The following is an 18,878-nucleotide window of genomic DNA, read 5'->3' as shown; positions in this document are numbered from 1 at the left end:
CCTCTGACAGTGCGGCACTCCCTCAATAATGACCCTCCGACAGTGCAGCGCTCCTTCAGTACTGACCCTCCAACAGTGCAGCGCTCCCTCAGTACTGACCCTCCAACAGTGCAGCACTCCCTCAGTACTGACCCTCCAACAGTGCAGCACTCCCTCAGTACTGACCCTCCAACAGTGCAGCGCTCCCTCAGTACTGACCCTCAAACAGTGCGATGCTCCCTCAGTATTGACCCTCCGACAGTGCAACGCTCCCTCAGCACTGACTCTCCAACAGTGCGACGCTCCCTCAGTATTGACCCTCCGACTGCAAGGTGCTCCCTCAGTACTGACCCTCCAACAGTGCGATGCTCCCTCAGTACTGACCCTCCAACAGTGCAACGCTCCCTCAGTACTGACCCTCCGACAGTGCAACGCTCCCTCAGTACTGACCCTCCAACAGTGCGACGCTCCCTCAGTACTGACCCTCCGACAGTGCAACGCTCCCTCAGTACTGACCCTCCGACAGTGCAACACTCCCTCAGTACTAACCCTCCAACAGTGCAACGTTCCCTCCGTACTGACCCTCCGACAGTGCAACGCTCCCTCAGCACTGACCCTCTGACAGTGCGGAGCTCCCTCTGCACTGACCCTCTGACAGTGCGGCACTCCCTCAGCACTGACTCTCCGACAGTGCAACGCTCCCTCAGCACTGACCCTCCGACAGTGCGGCACTCCCTCAGTACTGACCCTCCGACAGTGCAGCACTCCCTCAGTACTGACCATCTGACAGTGCGGAGCTCCCTCTGCACTGACCCTCTGACAGTGCGGAGCTCCCTCAGTACTGACCCTCCGACAGTGTGGCGCTCCCTCAGTACTGACCCTCCGACAGTGCGGCACTCCCTCAGTACTGACCCTCTGACAGTGTGGCGTTCCCTCAGTACTGCTGCTCTGTCAGTACAGCTCCATCAGTACTGACCCTTACATGTGCTGAAACCCTTGCCCCCAAGTTCGGCCTCACCTCCAATGAGTCGTAGATACACCTCTGCGATGGCTCGATGTCGAAGTAGCTGAATTGCAATTGGACCCGGTAACCCTCAGGCACCTTGAGCCTCCACTCGTTCCGCGTATCATTGGGATAGGGGTCAGGGTAGCCAGGAGAGGCGATTTCCCCAAACATGGCGTTGTCGATCACCCCCTGTACTGAAATCTCTGCCATCAGTAGCAGCAGGAGTAACCTAGGACATGCAAAATACCTCAGTCACCAGCCAACCAGAATGAGGAGACACCAGTGCTTCCCATGGGCACACATTCGACCCATCACAGCTATGCTATCCCTTGAAGAATGCTATATCAACCCAGCAGGATACTAAATGACCCCTTTCTCTCTCACGGAATCCCAAAATGATACAGTGCAGAAGGGGCCCTACGGCCCATCGAGTCTGTACCGACACATGAAAGCCCCTGGCCTGCCCACCTAATCTCACTTGCCAGCTCTTGACCCATAGCCTTGAAAGTTATGACGTGCCAAGTGCTCACCCCAGGTACTTTTTAAAGGATGTGAGGCAACCCGCCTCTACCCCCCTCCCAGGCAGTGCAATCCAGACCGTCACCACCCACTGGGTAAATCCCCCCTAAACATCCCGCCCTGACCTTGAAATATGTGTCCCTCGTAACTGACCCTTCAACTAAGGGGAATAGCTGCTCCCTATCCACCCTGTCCATGCCCCTCATAATCCTGTACACCTCGATCAGCTCTCCCAGATGATGGTATTGGACTGTACCCAAAACTATTGCCCTGATTATACAGGGATGTGTGAGAATATTCCTGGAGGCTTGTTTGCTCTTCTACTCTCCCAAGCCAGGGAATGAGGCAGCCAGTGTTTTTTTTTCACATTTATTCCTTTCCAGTATGTTGGGTGTGCTGGGTAAGTCCAGATTTTATTACCTAACCCTCATGCCCCATGGGAGGTTGACAGGGAGCTTCCATTTTGAACCAACGTTCTCCAACTGGTGAACGTAGGGATACTGACCCAGCGACAGGAAGGAACAGCTGATATATTTCCTGGGACGCTGTGTGGGGCTTGGTGAGGAACTTACATGTGGTGGATGTATCTGCTGCCCCCCTTGTCCTTCTAGATGGTAAGGATGGTGGGTTTGGAACGTGATGCTGAAGAGGCCTTGGTGAGTTACTGCTGTGCATCTTGTAGACCAGGGGTGGGCAAACTACGGCCCGCGGGCCGCATGCGGCCCGCCAAAGGTATTTCTGCGGCCCACCAAGTCATTAAAAAAAAAAAAAAAAAAAATTTTTTTTTAAAAAAATTTTTTTTTTTTTTTTTTTAAATTTTTTTTTAAAGGTTAATGGGTGGGGGGGCTGTTGGGTTACTTACTGGTATAGGGTGGATACGTTGACTTGAGTAGGGTGATCATTGCTTGGCACAACGTCGAGGGCCGAAGGGCCTGTTCTGTGCTGTACTGTTCTATGTTCTATATGAGGCGCCCACAATCATAACCGGGTGAAGTAATTATTTTACTTAATATACTATGCGGCCCTTTGTGAATTGTGAATTTCTGAATGCGGCCCTTGCACGGAAAAGTTTGCCCACCCCTGTTGTAGACGGTACACACGGCTGCCATGGTGCGTCGGTAGTGGAGGGAGTGAATGTTTGTGGTTAGCGTGTCGACCAAGCTCTGACCTGGATGGTGTTGAGCTTCTCGAATGTTCTTAGGGGCTGCTCTTATGCAGGCAAGTGGGGAGTGACTTGTAGATGGTGGACAGGCTTTGGGGGGAGTCAGGAGCTGAGTTATTCTCCACATGATTCCCAGCCTCTGACCTGCTCTGGTAGCCACAGTATTTATATAGCTGCTCCCAGCTCAGTTTCTGGTCAATGATAACCAATGGTAACCAGGTTGTTGATAGTCGGGGTGTGGGGGGCGGGGGGGGAGTGGTTCCGTGATGGTCATGCCATTTATTGTCAAGGCGGGAGAAATGGTTAGATTCTCTCTTCTTGGAGATGGTCATTGTCTGGCACTTGGGTGGTGCAAACGTTACTTGCCACTTGTCAGCCAAAGCCTTGATATTGTCCAGGATAGGTGTGGTGTGAATTGAAGACAAGTTCACTCAATTGGCCCCTGCCTGGGATGAAGGCGATCAGCTCTGATAAGAGGATGAGTGAAATTGCATCTCTATTCTCAGAGAAGAAAGTGAGGCAATCATATTCAAACATGGACGATTCTGGAGGAGTTTGATAAGGTGAAACATAGGCATTTTCTACCCTGTCTCTGCTGAAAATATCTGTAATCGGAGATGGATGGGAGAGAGGAACTTGGGAAATTATAATCATGAGGAAAGCAGCACTAAACAAACTGGACTGACAAGCTTCGGATCGTGATGGACTCCATCCTAGCATCCTAAAGGAGGCGGCTGATGAAGTACAGAAGGCAATGGTATTAATTTTCCACAATTTGCTGGGTCTGCAAGCGTCCCAAATTATTGGAAAATGGCAAAAGGTGACCCCTGTGTTCAAGAAGTGAGGGAAGCAAAAACCAGTAAACTGGAGGCCAGTTAGCTTGACGTCTGTCATGGAGAAGGTGTTAGAACTGATCTTTGAAGGGGTGATAGCACAGTATTAGCACGGTAGTATAGTGGTTAGCACTATGGCTTCACAGCGCCAGGGTCCCAGGTTCAATTCCCATCTTGGGTCACTGGCCGTGCGGAGTCTGTACGTTCGCCCCGGGTCTGCGTGGGTTTCCTCCGGGTGCTCTGATTTCCTCCCACTATTCCCAAAAGACAAGCTATTAGGTAATTTGGACGTTTTAAATTCTCTCTCTGTGTACCTGAAGAGGTGCCGGAATGTGGCGACTAGGGGCTTTTCACAATAACTTCATTGCTGTGCTAATGTAAGCCTACTTGTGACAATAAAGATTATTTTAAAAACTCAGCTGGGCGCCGTGACAAGCCTAATGTAGTTGGGTAGAGTCCCCATAATTTTGAGAAAGGGAAATCATGTTTGACCACTTGATTAAGTCCTTCATAGGATAAAGGGGACCTGTTGATGTGCTGTACTTAGATTTCCAGGAGGCATTTGATAAGGTTCCGCATCAATGGGTATTGTGGAAAAATAAAAGCTCATGGTAATGGGGTGTGGGGGGGGGGGGGGGGGGGGGTGAGGGGACCAATCAACATGTACAAACACCGCAGCCAATCACCAGTTAGAATATACACACTATAAAGGCAGAGGGCACCACGGTTCCCGCTCATTCTGGGTGCTGCCTCTCAGTGTGACAAGAACTCATCCAGCCCAGCACAGACTCACACCACGTGCTGAGAGAATCAACTGGTTCGGACAAGGCTTAGGTCTCTAGTTTAAGTTAGCATCATTTAGACCCGCAGTCATCGTGTGTTAGTTAGTTAGAAATAGTTAATAAAATTGAGTTGAACCTTCATCAGTGTTGGGAGTGTTTGTTCATCTCTCAAGTCTACACTAGCCAACACTTCAGTTAACTCTTTGCACTTCGGGATTGGGTAGGACTCTCGCATGATGTTGCAGTTCAGGTCTTTGGGATCAATGCAAATGCGGAGTCCACCAGAGGGTTTTTTTACGCAGACCATGGAGCTGACCCAGTCTGTTGGTTCCGTGACCTTTGAGATGATGCCCTGGTCTTGGAGGTCTTGTTGTTGCTGTTTCAGACGATCCTTGAGAGGAGCTGGCACCCGGCGTGGTGCATGGATCACTGGGTTGGCGTTCGGCTGTAGCAGAATTTTGTAGCGATATGGGAGCGTGCCCATCCCATCAAACACGTTGTGGTATTGTGTGAGAATGTAGTCTATCTCGGCCTGGAGATTCACATCGGGCGAGGCAGTCGCCGGTGTCGAGGACATGGTGTGGACTCGCTGGACAGGATTCAAGAGCTTGCAGGCGCGAGCATCGAGCAGGGGCGCCCTGTCAGTCCGAACGATCTTGAATCGGAATGTTGCCTTGATTGCCTTGTGAGATAGCATCGTGTATCTTGTGAGATACCCTTGTGGGATAGCAAGGGTAGCACGGTAGCATGGTGGTTAGCATAAATGCTTCACAGCTCCAGGGTCCCAAGTTCGATTCCCGGCTGGGTCACTGTCTGTGCGGAGTCTGCACGTCCTCCCCGTGTGTGCGTGGGTTTCCTCCAGGTGCTCCGGTTTCCTCCCACAGTCCAAAGATGTGCGGGTTAGGTGGATTGGCCATGCTAAATTGCCCTTAGTGTCCTAAAAAATAAGGTTAATGAGGGGGTTGTTGGGTTACTGGTATAGGGTGGATACGTTGGCTTGAGTAGGGTGATCAGTGCTCGGCACAACATCGAGGGCCAAAGGGCCTGTTCTGTGCTGTACTGTTCTAAGTTCTAAGATACCCCTAGCTGACACGATCCACTGGCAGCTATGGCATTGCCATTGTAGTCAAGGAGTTGGCATGCTGGTGGAAGAATGCTTGGTCGGTCATGGATGCTGTCGAGATCTGACTGTGATATGAGGTTCATGGACGTGCCGGTGTCCAGTTTAAATCGGATGTGAGACTGGTTATCCGTGATGACAGCACACCACTCGTCGTCAGGATCCACACTGAGGATTGAAAGGCAGTTTGCAGGCATGGTGGAGACCAGCTCGCGGGTGGTGATTAAGCCCACCCGGTATGGAAACTCGAGGCAGTCAGCATCGGGGTGCGTTGGGCTGTCGGGATCCGAATCCTGCATGCCTTGTTGTACGCCGCGGACACGTCTGCGCTGAAGCTGGGATCGCTGGCTGTTGGTTGGTAGAGCGGACCTGCATAAGGCTGTTTAATGCCCAGGCTTTCCACACTGTAGACATCGCCTTCCTTTGGCTGGGCATTGCCGCTTTAAATGGGCGGAGCCACAATTCAGACACGTCATGACGCTGATGTCAGCGCGTTCCATGCGCCATCGCGCATGCGCAGTGCGGTCGGCCGACGTATGCACCAGCGCATTAGGGTTTTCGGCCTAGTCATCCACCCGGTCGTGGCGCACATGCGTAGGGACCCGGGAAAAGGGCGCGAAATGGCCACTCTCCTCGATGCTCAGGCCTTGCATTTTTGCGATGGCCTGCACCCTTTCTGCCTCGTGGGAGACTAGTTTTGCAGTTTCTGCCGCCCTGATGCGGGAGGAACAATTCTTGGCATGCTCATGGACTACCAGATCATGGAATCAGCCGTTGAGCCATAATTACATGACTGCGCCAGGATGCGAAGATGGGTCAGGAAGGACTGAAAAGGTTCATCCTTATCCTGAAGCCTCTGTTGGAAGATGTATCGTTCAAAGCTCTCATTCACTTCAATGTCGCAGTGGCTGTCGAACTTTAGCAGAACTGTTTTGAACTTCGTCTTGTCTTCGCCATCGGCAAACGAAGCGAGTTGTAGATGTGGATGGTGTGATCCCCCGCAGTCAACAGGAATAGCGTGATCGACCTGGCATCCGATGCTGCCTCGAGGTCGGAGGCCTCGATATACAGGAGGAACCTTTCCTTGAAGATTTTCCAATTGGTGGCGATGTTGCCGGAGATGCGGAGCTGCGGAGGAGGCTGGATGTTTTCCATGTCGCTGGATGGCCGCTTTCTGGTCGTTGCAGATTCACTCGAGGTAGGTTTGGCAGGATTAATAGCACTCTGGTACCATGATGTGTTTGGCGGGTTGGTTTGACGTTGACTGCAACTGGATGCAGTGAAGCTAGAAACAGACGTCTGACACAGGACATGATCCAACACTGTCTGCATCTCATTATATACATGAGTAGATATTATGACAGATCCCACTCGGCGAATGGAAGGACCCCGTCACGTATATGTTTAGGGCAACTGTCACCTTCACAGCCACCGGGAGCAGGTGCCCCCATACAGTGGTGCCAGGTGGCAGATGTGTCACACTATCTCCCTGCTCAGTCAGAGTCTCCGACGGCATGGTTGGTCCAGCACGTCATCGAATGACAGGTGATGCCGGTACACACAAAACCTCATGCGGTGCCTCCTTGGCACCTCCTCCTCCTCCTCGGCCTGTTGGGCGGCCGGCCTTCCAGACTGTGTGGTCGCCACCTGCCCCTCTGCAGCCCAGTCCTCTGCAGCCCGGCCCCCTGCAGCCCGGTCCTCTGCAGCCCGGTCCTCTGCAATGGGTCCTCTGCATCCCGGTCCTCTGCAATGGGTCCTCTGCAGCCCGGCCCTCTACAGCCCGGTCCTCTGCAATGGGTCCTCTGCATCCCGGTCCTCTGCAATGGGTCCTCTGCATCCCGGTCCTCTGCAATGGGTCCTCTGCAGCCCGGTCCTCTGCAGCCCAGCCCTCTGCAGCCCGGTCCTCTGCAGCCCGGTCCTCTGCAGCCCGGTCCTCTGCAGCCTGGTCCTCTGTAGCCAGGTCCTCTGCAGACCGGCCCTCTGCAGCCCGGTCCTCTGCAGCCCGGTCCGCTGCAGCCCGGTCCTCTGCAGCCCGGTCCTCTGCAGCCCGGTCTTCTGCAGCTGGGTCTTCTGCAGCCCGGTCCTCTGCAGCCTTGTCCTCTGCAGCCCGGTCCTCTGCAGCCCGGTCCTCTGCAGCCCGGTCCGCTGCAGCACGGTCCTCTGCAGCCTGGCCCCCTGCAGCCCGGTCCGCTGCAGCCCGGTCCGCTGCAGCCCGGTCCTCTGCAGCCTTGTCCTCTGCAGCCCTGTCCTCTGCAGCCCGGTCCTCTGCAGCCCGGCCCTCTGCAGCCCAGCCCTCTGCAGCCCAGCCCTCTGCAGCCCGGTTCTCTGCAGCCCGGTCCTCTGCAGCCCGGTCCTCTGCAGCCCGGTCCTCTGCAGCCCGGTCCTCTGCAGCTGGGTCTTCTGCAGCCCGGTCCTCTGCAGCCCGGTCCTCTGCAGCCTGGCCCTCTGCAGCCCGGCCCTCTGCAGCCCGGCCCTCTGCAGCCCGGCCCTCTGCAGCCCGGCCCCCTGCAGTCCGGTCCTCTGCAGCCCGGTCCTCTGCAGCCCGGTCCTCTGCAGCCCGGTCCTCTGCAGCCCGGTCCTCTGCAGCCCGGTCCTCTGCAATGGGTCCTCTGCAATGGGTCCTCTGCAGCCCAGCCCTCTGCAATGGGTCCTCTGCAGCCCGGCCCTCTGCAATGGGTCCTCCTCAACCCGGTCCTCTGCAGCCCGGTCCTCTGCAGCCCGGTCCTCTGCAGACCGGCCCTCTGCAGCCCGGTCCTCTGCAGCCCGGCCCTCTGCAGCCCTGTCCTCTGCAGCCCGGCCCCCTGCAGTCCGGTCCGCTGCAGCCCGGTCCTCTGCAGCCCGGTCCTCTGCAGCCCGGCCCCCTGCAGTCCGGTCCTCTGCAGCCCGGTCCTCTGCAGCCCGGCCCTCTGCAATGGATCCTCTGCAGTCCGGTCCTCTGCAGCCCGGTCCTCTGCAGCCCGGTCCGCTGCAGCCCGGTCCGCTGCAGCCTGGCCCCCTGCAGCCCGGTCCGCTGCAGCCCGGTCCTCTGCAGCCCGGTCCTCTGCAGCCCGGTCCTCTGCAGCCCGGTCCTCTGCAGCCCTGTCCTCTGCAGCCCTGTCCTCTGCAGCCCGACCCTCTGCAGCCCGGCCCTCTGCAGCCCGGTCCTCTGCAGCCCGGTCCTCTGCAGCCCGGTCCTCTGCAGCTGGGTCTTCTGCAGCCCGGTCCTCTGCAGCCCAGTCCTCTGCAGCCTGGCCCTCTGCAGCCCAGCCCTCTGCAGCCCGGTTCTCTGCAGCCCGGTCGTCTGCAGCCCGGTCCTCTGCAGCCCGGTCCTCTGCAGTTCGGCCCTCTGCAGCCCGGCCCCCTGCAGACGGTCCTCTGCTGCCCGGTCCTCTGCAGCCCGGTCCTCTACAGCCCGGCCCTCTGCAGCCCAGCCCTCTGCTGCCCGGCCCTCTGCAGCCCGGTCCTCTGCAGACCGGCCCTCTGCAGCCCGGTCCTCTGCAGCCCGGCCCTCTGCAGCCCGGTCCACTGCAAGGGTCCTCTGCAGCCCTGTCCTCTGCAACCCGGTCCTCTGCAGCCCGGCCCCCTGCAGTCCGGTCCTCTGCAGCCCGGCCCCCTGCAGTCCGGTCCTCTGCAGCCCGGCCCTCTGCAATGGGTCCTCTGCAGCCCGGTCCTCTGCAGCCCGGTCCTCTGCAGCCCGGTCCTCTGCAATGGGTCCTCTGCAATGGGTCCTCTGCAGCCCAGCCCTCTGCAATGGGTCCTCTGCAGCCCGGCCCTCTGCAATGGGTCCTCCTCAACCCGGTCCTCTGCAGCCCGGTCCTCTGCAGCCCGGTCCTCTGCAGACCGGCCCTCTGCAGCCCGGTCCTCTGCAGCCCGGCCCTCTGCAGCCCTGTCCTCTGCAGCCCGGCCCCCTGCAGTCCGGTCCGCTGCAGCCCGGTCCTCTGCAGCCCGGTCCTCTGCAGCCCGGCCCCCTGCAGTCCGGTCCTCTGCAGCCCGGTCCTCTGCAGCCCGGCCCTCTGCAATGGATCCTCTGCAGCCCGGTCCTCTGCAGCCCGGTCCTCTGCAGCCCGGTCCGCTGCAGCCCGGTCCGCTGCAGCCTGGCCCCCTGCAGCCCGGTCCGCTGCAGCCCGGTCCTCTGCAGCCCGGTCCTCTGCAGCCCGGTCCTCTGCAGCCCTGTCCTCTGCAGCCCTGTCCTCTGCAGCCCGACCCTCTGCAGCCCGGCCCTCTGCAGCCCGGTCCTCTGCAGCCCGGTCCTCTGCAGCCCGGTCCTCTGCAGCTGGGTCTTCTGCAGCCCGGTCCTCTGCAGCCCAGTCCTCTGCAGCCTGGCCCTCTGCAGCCCAGCCCTCTGCAGCCCGGTTCTCTGCAGCCCGGTCGTCTGCAGCCCGGTCCTCTGCAGCCCGGTCCTCTGCAGCCCGGCCCTCTGCAGCCCGGCCCCCTGCAGACGGTCCTCTGCTGCCCGGTCCTCTGCAGCCCGGTCCTCTACAGCCCGGCCCTCTGCAGCCCAGCCCTCTGCTGCCCGGCCCTCTGCAGCCCGGTCCTCTGCAGACCGGCCCTCTGCAGCCCGGTCCTCTGCAGCCCGGCCCTCTGCAGCCCGGTCCACTGCAAGGGTCCTCTGCAGCCCTGTCCTCTGCAACCCGGTCCTCTGCAGCCCGGCCCCCTGCAGTCCGGTCCTCTGCAGCCCGGCCCTCTGCAATGGGTCCTCTGCAGCCCGGTCCTCTGCAGCCCGGTCCTCTGCAGCCCGGTCCTCTGCAGCCCGGCCCTCTGCAGCCCGGCCCCCTGCAGACGGTCCTCTGCTGCCCGGTCCTCTGCAGCCCGGTCCTCTGCAGCCCGGTCCTCTACAGCCCGGCCCTCTGCAGCCCAGCCCTTGCTGCCCGGCCCTCTGCAGCCCGGCCCTCTGCAGCCCGGTCCACTGCAAGGGTCCTCCTCAACCCGGTCTTCTGCAGCCCGGTCCTCTGCAGCCCGGTCCGCTGCAGCACGGTCCTCTGCAGCCTGGCCCCCTGCAGCCCGGTCCGCTGCAGCCCGGTCCTCTGCAGCCCTGTCCTCTGCAGCCCTGTCCTCTGCAGCCCTGTCCTCTGCAGCCCTGTCCTCTGCAGCCCGGCCCTCTGCAGCCCGGTTCTCTGCAGCCCGGTCCTCTGCAGCCCGGTCCTCTGCAGCCCGGTCCTCTGCAGCCCGGTCCTCTGCAGCCGGGTCCTCTGCAGCCCGGTCCTCTGCAGCCCGGTCCTCTGCAGCCCGGTCCTCTGCAGCCCGGTCCTCTGCAGCCCGGTCCTCTGCAGCCTGGCCCTCTGCAGCCCAGCCCTCTGCAGCCCGGTTCTCTGCAGCCCGGCCCTTTGCAGCCCGGCCCCCTGCAGTCCGGTCCTCTGCAGCCCGGTCCTCTGCAGCCCGGTCCTCTGCAATGGGTCCTCTGCAGCCCAGCCCTCTGCAATGGGTCCTCTGCAGCCCGGCCCTCTGCAATGGGTCCTCCTCAACCCGGTCCTCTGCAGCCCGGTCCTCTGCAGCCCGGTCCTCTGCAGCCCGGTCCTCTGCAGACCGGCCCTCTGCAGCCCGGTCCTCTGCAGCCCGGCCCACTGCAGCCCTGTCCTCTGCAGCCCGGCCCCCTGCAGTCCGGTCCGCTGCAGCCCGGTCCTCTGCAGCCCGGTCCTCTGCAGCCCGGCCCCCTGCAGTCCGGTCCTCTGCAGCCCGGTCCTCTGCAGCCCGGCCCTCTGCAATGGATCCTCTGCAGCCCGGTCCTCTGCAGCCCGGTCCTCTGCAGCCCGGTCCGCTGCAGCCCGGTCCTCTGCAGCCTGGCCCCCTGCAGCCCGGTCCGCTGCAGCCCGGTCCTCTGCAGCCCGGTCCTCTGCAGCCCTGTCCTCTGCAGCCCTGTCCTCTGCAGCCCGGTCCTCTGCAGTCCCTGTCCTCTGCAGCCCGGTCCTCTGCAGCCCGACCCTCTGCAGCCCGGCCCTCTGCAGCCCGGTCCTCTGCAGCCCGGTCCTCTGCAGCCCGGTCCTCTGCAGCTGGGTCTTCTGCAGCCCGGTCCTCTGCAGCCCGGTCCTCTGCAGCCTGGCCCTCTGCAGCCCGGTTCTCTGCAGCCCGGTCCTCTGCAGCCCGGTCCTCTGCAGCCCGGTCCTCTGCAGCCCGGTCCTCTGCAGCCCGGTCCTTTGCAGCCCGGTCCTCTGCAGCCCAGCCCTCTGCAATGGGTCCTCTGCAACCCGGCCCTCTGCAATGGGTCCTCCTCAACCCGGTCTTCTGCAGCCCGGTCCTCTGCAGCCCGGTCCTCTGCAGCCCGGTCCTCTGCAGACCGGCCCTCTGCAGCCCGGTCCTCTGCAGCCCAGCCCTCTGCAGCCCGGTCCTCTGCAGCCCGGTCCTCTGCAGCCCGGTCCTCTGCAGCCCGGTCCTCTGCAACCCGGTCCTCTGCAGCCCGGCCCTCTGCAGCCCGGCCCCCTGCAGCCCGTTCCTCTGCAGCCCGGTCCTCTGCAACCCGGTCCTCTGCAGCCCGGCCCTCTGCAGCCCGGCCCCCTGCAGTCCGGTCCTCTGCAGCCCGGTCCTCTGCAGCCCGGCCCCCTGCAGTCCGGTCCTCTGCAGCCCGGTCCTCTGCAGCCCGGTCCTCTGCAGCCCGGTCCTCTACAACCCGGTCCTCTGCAGCCCGGTCCTCTGCAGCCCGGCCCTCTGCAGCCCGGCCCCTGCAGTCCGGTCCTCTGCAGCCCGGTCCTCTGCAGCCCGGCCCCCTGCAGTCCGGTCCTCTGCAGCCCGGTCCTCTGCAGCCCGGCCCTCTGCAATGGGTCCTCTGCAGCCCGGTCCTCTGCAGCCCGGTCCTCTGCAGCCCGGCCCTCTGCAGCCCGGCCCCCTGCAGACGGTCCTCTGCTGCCCGGTCCTCTGCAGCCCGGTCCTCTACAGCCCGGCCCTCTGCAGCCCAGCCCTCTGCTGCCCGGTCCTCTGCAGCCCGGTCCTCTGCAGACCGGCCCTCTGCAGCCCGGTCCTCTGCAGCCCGGCCCTCTGCAGCCCGGTCCACTGCAAGGGTCCTCTGCAGCCCTGTCCTCTGCAACCCGGTCCTCCTCAACCCGGTCCTCTGCAGCCCGGTCCTCTGCAGCCCGGTCCTCTGCAGCCTGGTCCTCTGCAGCCTGGTCCTCTGCAGCCCGGTCCTCTGCAGCCCGGTCCTCTGCAGCCCGGCCCTCTGCAGCCCGGCCCTCTGCAGCCCAGCCCTCTGCAGCCCGGTTCTCTGCAGCCCAGCCCTCTGCAGCCCGGTCCTCTGCAGCCTGGTCCTCTGCTGCCCGGTCCTCTGCTGCCCGGTCCTCTGCTGCCCGGTCCTCTGCTGCCCGGTCCTCTGCAGCCCGGTCCTCTGCAGCCCGGTCCTCTGCAGCCCGGTCCTCTGCAGCCCGGTCCTCTGCAGCCCGGCCCTCTGCAGCCTAGCCCTCTGCAGCCCGGTTCTCTGCAGCCCGGCCCCCTGCAGCCCGGACCTCTTCAGCCCGGTCCTCTGCAGCCCGGTCCTCTGCAGCCCGGTCCTCTGCAGCCCGGTCCTCTGCAGCCCGGTCCTCTGCAATGGGTCCTCTGCAATGGGTCCTCTGCAGCCCGGTCCTCTGCAGCCTGGTCCTCTGTAGCCAGGTCCTCTGCAGACCGGCCCTCTGCAGCCCGGCCCTCTGCAGCCCGGCCCTCTGCAGCCCGGTCCACTGCAAGGGTCCTCTGCAGCCCGGTCCTCTGCAGTTGGGTCCTCTGCAGCCCGGTCCTCTGCAGCCTGGTCCTCTGCAGCCCGGTCCTCTGCAGCCCGGTCCACTGCAAGGGTCCTCTGCAGTTGGGTCCTTTGCAGCTCGGTCCTCTGCAGCCCGGCCCTCTGCAGCCCGGTCATCTGCAGTTGGGTCCTCTGCAGCCCCGTCCTCTGCAGCCTGGTCCTCTGGAATGGGTCCTCTGCAGCCCGGTCCTCTGCAACCCGGTCCTCTGCAATGGGTCCTCTGCAGCTCGGTCTACTGCAGTTGGTTCCTCTTCTGGCCGTTCTGCTGTTGCAGCTTCCTTCTCTTCCCCGAGCGGCCCCCGCTCTTGCAGCTGCAGGGCATGTCGCAGAGCGGCGGCCATCATTGCCTGTTCAATGCCAAACGCCATTGTCTGCAGGGGGTGAGAGGCCAATGTGTTAGCGTGGTGCATACTCCCGTGCCCAACCAGGTTCCATGGGCTACACGGTGGCCCCGGCATGTCCCCCACCCCATCTCCTCACCCCTGCCTGTCACTGTCCGACACCGTGGGCACCCCCGATGCCAGGGGTACTGGGCCACTGTTTGGGCCCAGTGTGCAATCGTAACAAATCCTTGTTGAACATAAAATAACCCACCACGATATCATAACATCACCAAACACATTATGGTCGATGAAGTATTTCTCAAACCACCAATGTAGGAAACACGGCAGTTCATGGTGCTCAGCAAGATCCCATGAACGGCAAAGCACTAATTTCTTAAAAGCATTTTCCAATGAAGGGGCAATTTAACGTAGCCAATCCACCTGCCTTGCACATCTTTGGGTTGTGGGGGTGAGACCCATGCAGACACGGAGAGAATGAGCAAACCCCACACGGACAGTGACCCGGGGCCGGGATCGAAACCGGGTTCTCGGCACAGTGAGCTAGCAGTGCTAACCACTGCACCACTGTGCCACCTGGGCAAAGCACAAATAATTGGCACATCAGTTTCTGAGATGTTGGTTGAGGATGTAAGTCCGGAGACAGTAGAGTGGAGATAGCCACCTCCCAATATCTGCCCTTGTCGACCGCTCTTCTGCCAGTAGTCCCGTGGAATTATTTTATCTCCATCTTACAAGGTAGGCAGGGCCCTTAGGTTAACGACTCATCTGAAAGATGGCACCTCGAAGAGTCAGCTCTCCCTCAGTACTGACCCTCTGACAGTGCGGCGCTCCCTCAGTACGGACCCTCTGACAGTGCAGCACTCCCTCAGTACTGACCCTCTGACAGTGCAGCACTCCCTCAGTACTGACTCTCTGACAGTGCAGCACTCCCTCAGTACTGACCCTCTGACAGTGCGGCGCTCCCTCAGTACTGACTCTCTGACAGTGCGGCAGTCCCTCGGTACTGACCCTCCGACAGTGCAGCACTCCCTCAGTACTGACCCTCTGACAGTGCGGCAGTCCCTCAGTACTGACCCTCTGACAGTGCGGCAGTCCCTCAGTACTGACCCTCTGACAGTGCAGCACTCCCTCAGTACTGACCCTCCCACAGTGCAGCACTCCCTCAGTGCTGACGCTCTGACAGTGCAGCACTCCCTCAGTACTGACCCTCTGACAGTGCGGCACTCCCTCAGTACTGACCCTCTGACAGTGCGGCAGTCCCTCAGTACTGACCCTCTGACAGTGCAGCACTCCCTCAGTACTGACCCTCCCACAGTGCAGCACTCCCTCAGTGCTGACGCTCTGACAGTGCAGCACTCCCTCAGTACTGACCCTCTGACAGTGCAGCGCTCCCTCAGTACTGACCCTCTGACAGTGCAGCGCTCCCTCAGTACTGACCCTCTGACAGTGCGGCGCTCCCTCAGTACTGACTCTCTGACAGTGCAGCACTCCCTCAGTACTGACCCTTCCACAGTGCAGCACTCCCTCAGTACTGACCCTCTGACAGTGCAGCGCTCCCTCAGTACTGACCCTCTGACAGTGCGACGCTCCCTCAGTACTGACTCTCTGACAGTGCGGCACTCCCATGGTACTGACCCTCTGACAGTGCGGCGTTCCCTCAGTACTGACCCTCTGACAGTGCGGCGCTCCCTCAGTACTGACCCTCTGACAGTGCGGCACTCCCTCAGTACTGACCCTCTGACAGTGCGGCACTCCCTCAGTACTGACCCTCTGACAGTGCGGCACTCCCTCAGTACTGACCCTCTGACAGAGCGGCACTCCCTCAGTACTGACCCTCTGACAGTGCGGCACTCCCTCAGTACTGACCCTCTGACAGTGCGGCACTCCCTCAGTACTGACCCTCTGACAGTGCGGCACTCCCTCAGTCTGACCCTCTGACAGTGCGGCGCTCCCTCAGTACTGACCCTCTGACAGTGCGGCACTCCCTCAGTACTGACCCTCTGACAGTGCAGCACTCCCTCAGTACTGACCCTCTGACAGTGCAGCACTCCCTCAGTACTGACCCTCTGACAGTGCGGTGCTCCCTCAGTACTGACCCTCCGACAGTACAGCGCTCCCTCAGTACTGACCCTCTGACAGTGCGGCACTCCCTCAGTACTGACCCTCTGACAGTGCAGTGTTGTGTTCTGTGATCGTGGCTGGGATTCTCCCCTACCCGGCGGGGCGGGGGGGGTCCCGGCGTAGCGGAGTGGCCCCAACCACTCCGGCGTCGGGCCTCCCCAAAAGTGCGGAATTCTCTGCACCTTTAGGGGCTAGGCCCGCGCCAGAGTGGCTCCCGCTCCGCCGACTGCCGCCATAACCGGCGCCAATGGCCTTTGACACCCGCCGCCCAGCGTTGGGTCTGGCCGAAAGGCCTTCGCCGGTTGGCGCATGTGCCGGTGCGTCAGCTGCCGCTGATGTCACCACCGGCGCATGCACGCTGGGGGATTCTCTTCCGCCTCCGCCATGGTGGAGGCCGTGGCGGCAGCGGAAGAAAAAGAGTGCCCCCACGGCACAGGCCCGCCCGCCGATCGGTGGGCTCCGATCGCGGGCCAGGCCACCGCGGGGTCCCGGAATTCTCGGGATTGGTGTCGCGAGTGGGCCCCCGGGGTCCGATCGCCCCCCCGCCCACCCCAGGACCCCGGGGGCCTGCTCGCACCGCCAATCCCGCTGGCACCAGAGGTGCTCCAATTCCCGCCGGCGGGAGAGGCCTGTCAACGACGGGACTTTGGCCTATCGCGGGCCGGAGAATCACCGCGGGGGGCCCGCCGGCCGGCGCGGCGTGATTCCCGCTCACACCCATTCGGCCACGGAGGGGGCGGGAATTACGCCAGCCCCGTGCGATTCCCCGACCCTGCGGAGGGTCGGAGAATTCCGTCCCTTGTCTCTCCAATGATTCTACAGAACTGTTGGTGATTTAACTAGAATGATGCTTTATTGATGTGTACGTGGTAAAGTAACAATCAGAATGCGAAACCGACAAAGTTACTGATTGAGGTACATAGACTTTCCTGGAACTACCCTTATGTGCGTGTCCTGGTGTACGTACGCCTGATAACCTTCTGCAATAGCTGAATGTCACATGACTGATGTCTGACGTCACCTACTGGTGGGAGGTTGCACAGCTGAGTGCGTGTATTATTATTCACCACATACAACACTCCCTCAGTACTTACCCTCCGACAGTGCGGCACTCCCTCAGTACTGACCCTCTGACAGTGCTGTGCTCCCTCAGTACTTACCCTCCGACAGTGTGATGCTCCCTTGGCACTGACCATCAGAGAGGGCAGCATGTCCTCAGTACTGACCCTCCGACAGTGTGGCACTCATTCAGTATTGACCCTCTGACAGTGCGGCACTCCCTCGGTACTGACCCTCCGACAGTGTGGCACTCCTTCAGTACTGACCCTCTGACAGTGCGGCACTCCCTCGGTACTGACCCTCCAACAGTGTGGCACTCTCTCAGTATTGACCCTCTGACAGTGCAGCACTCCCTCACTACTGACCCTCTGACAGTGCTGTGCTCCCTCAGTACTGACCCCCTGACACTGCGGTGCTATCTCTTTGCTGACTCTCTAACAGACCTCTCTTGGGCCTCTTACATCGAGGCAGAGGCCCATTCATCCCCTCTTAAGGTTGTTGCACAAGAACAGGGAAGGCCTATTCACACCCTGTTACACAGGAATAGGAGGCCCATTCTGCCCCTCGCGAGCATGTTATACAGGAACTGGAGGAGGACCATTGTGTCCCTCTTGAGCCTGTTACACAGGAACTGGGGGAATCTAATTCAGGAGCAGGAGTAGGCCCATTCAACCCTCTTGAGCCTGTTACAGAGGAACAGGAGACGTCCATTCAGCTCTTCTCGGGCCTGTTACACAGGAACAGGAGGAGGTCCATTCAGTCCCTCGCAAGCCTGTTTCACAAGAACAGGAGGAGGCCCATTCAGCCTCTATTTCAAGACTGTTAAAGAACTGGAAGAGCTCATTCAGCCCCTTTCGAGCTTGGAGCATATCAACAGGAACAGGCCCATTCAGACCCTCTCGAGACTGTTACATAGAACGTAGAACATAGAACATATAGTGCAGAAGGAGGCCATTCGGCCCATCGAGTTTGCACTGACCCACTTAAGCCCTCACTTCCACCCTATCCCCGTAACCCAATAACCCCTCCTAATATCTTTGGACACTAAGGGCAATTTATCATGGCCAATCCACCTAACCTGCACATCTTTGGACTGTGGGAGGAAACCGGAGCACCCGGAGGAAACCCATGCAGACACGGGGAGGATGTGCAGACTCCGCACAGACAGTGACCCAGCGGGGAATGGAACCTGGGACCCTGCCGCTGTGAAGCCACAGTGCTATCCACTTGTGCTACCGTGCTGACAACAGGAACAGGCCCATTCAGGCCCTTTCTTGAGGCTCTTTCTGTGAAAGTAAGGTGAATAACCAGATGTACGCAGACTGTAGATAATCAATGACAGAGGGGGAAAACGAGGCAAACTTTATTATGACACCACTAATTTTGATCTGGGACACAGTGGCTGAAAGGACGATCGGAACGGCCCAAAAGCAAATTTGACAATAATGGTTTGGAAAATATTTTTGAAGGGTAATAGCCAAAGGAATAGTAAAGATGGGGGTGAGAGTTCAATTTGTAAAGATTGGTCACGGCGCCCGCCAAGGCTCGAACTCCGAATGGCTTCCTCCTGCCCCCGACACACTCTTGCATTTACCTCAGAGTGGGAACACCCGCCCACCCACCCACCCACCCACCCACCCCCAAGTCCTCACCCCCTCACCTCAGCCTAACTCCGAGTGGCATCTTGCAGCAGAATCAAAGAGGTTTGAAAGTGGCAGCACGGTGAATCCTTCTGTCCGTCAGGCTGCTAGGCACAGGCGGGTTTTTGTGCCAGAGCTAACAACAGAACCCGTGGCCCCCACCAGACTGGCCTTCAGGTTATCTCCATATCGACCTGTGTCGCCCAGATATTCAGCGCAAACAGTCAGCTGCTGGTGATCGATGGCAGGGCTGATTGAACTAGTGTGGCTTCGCACTCTGAATCGCATCTCACTTTCTCACCTTTCTCCCTCTCCCCTTTCGCTCTTGTTCACTCTTTCTCTGCCTCTTTCTCTCTCTCTCCCTGTCTTTCTTTCTCTCTGCCTCTGTCTCTCACGCTCTGTCTTCTTCACTCACTCTGTCCCCTTCTCTCCTACTTTCTCTTTTTCTCTGCCTCTCATGCTCTCTCCCTTTGTCCCTCTATCGCTCTCTCTCTCTGTCTCTCACTCTGTCTCTCTATCTACCTCCCCCTCTCTCTGTCTTTCTCTCTCTCTCTCCCTCGGGGCTGGATTCTCTGTTTCAGAGACTATGTCCCCTACGCCGCCGTCAAAACTGCCGCTTTTTACGCCAGAAAAACTGG

General features: G+C 60.0%; 1 protein-coding gene across 1 annotated transcript in view; it reads right to left on the bottom strand.

Annotated features, from left to right (window-relative positions):
* The window catches only part of LOC119950934 (complement C1r-A subcomponent-like), a 71,987-nt gene extending 53,580 nt beyond the window's left edge, over positions 1 to 18,407 (bottom strand). Inside the window, exons 1-2 of the mRNA XM_038773920.1 lie at positions 18,261 to 18,407; positions 998 to 1,214 (exon numbers count right to left, since the gene is read on the bottom strand). Of these exons, the coding sequence (XP_038629848.1) occupies positions 998 to 1,214; positions 18,261 to 18,283 (240 nt within the window). The 5' untranslated portion in view covers positions 18,284 to 18,407. The remainder of the gene's footprint in view (positions 1 to 997; positions 1,215 to 18,260) is intronic.
* Positions 18,408 to 18,878: the final 471 nt, after the last annotated feature.

The sequence above is a fragment of the Scyliorhinus canicula genome, chromosome 16, assembly GCF_902713615.1.
Source record: "Scyliorhinus canicula chromosome 16, sScyCan1.1, whole genome shotgun sequence".
Lineage (NCBI taxonomy): Eukaryota > Metazoa > Chordata > Chondrichthyes > Carcharhiniformes > Scyliorhinidae > Scyliorhinus > Scyliorhinus canicula.
This window is presented reverse-complemented; position numbering and strand designations above follow the sequence as displayed.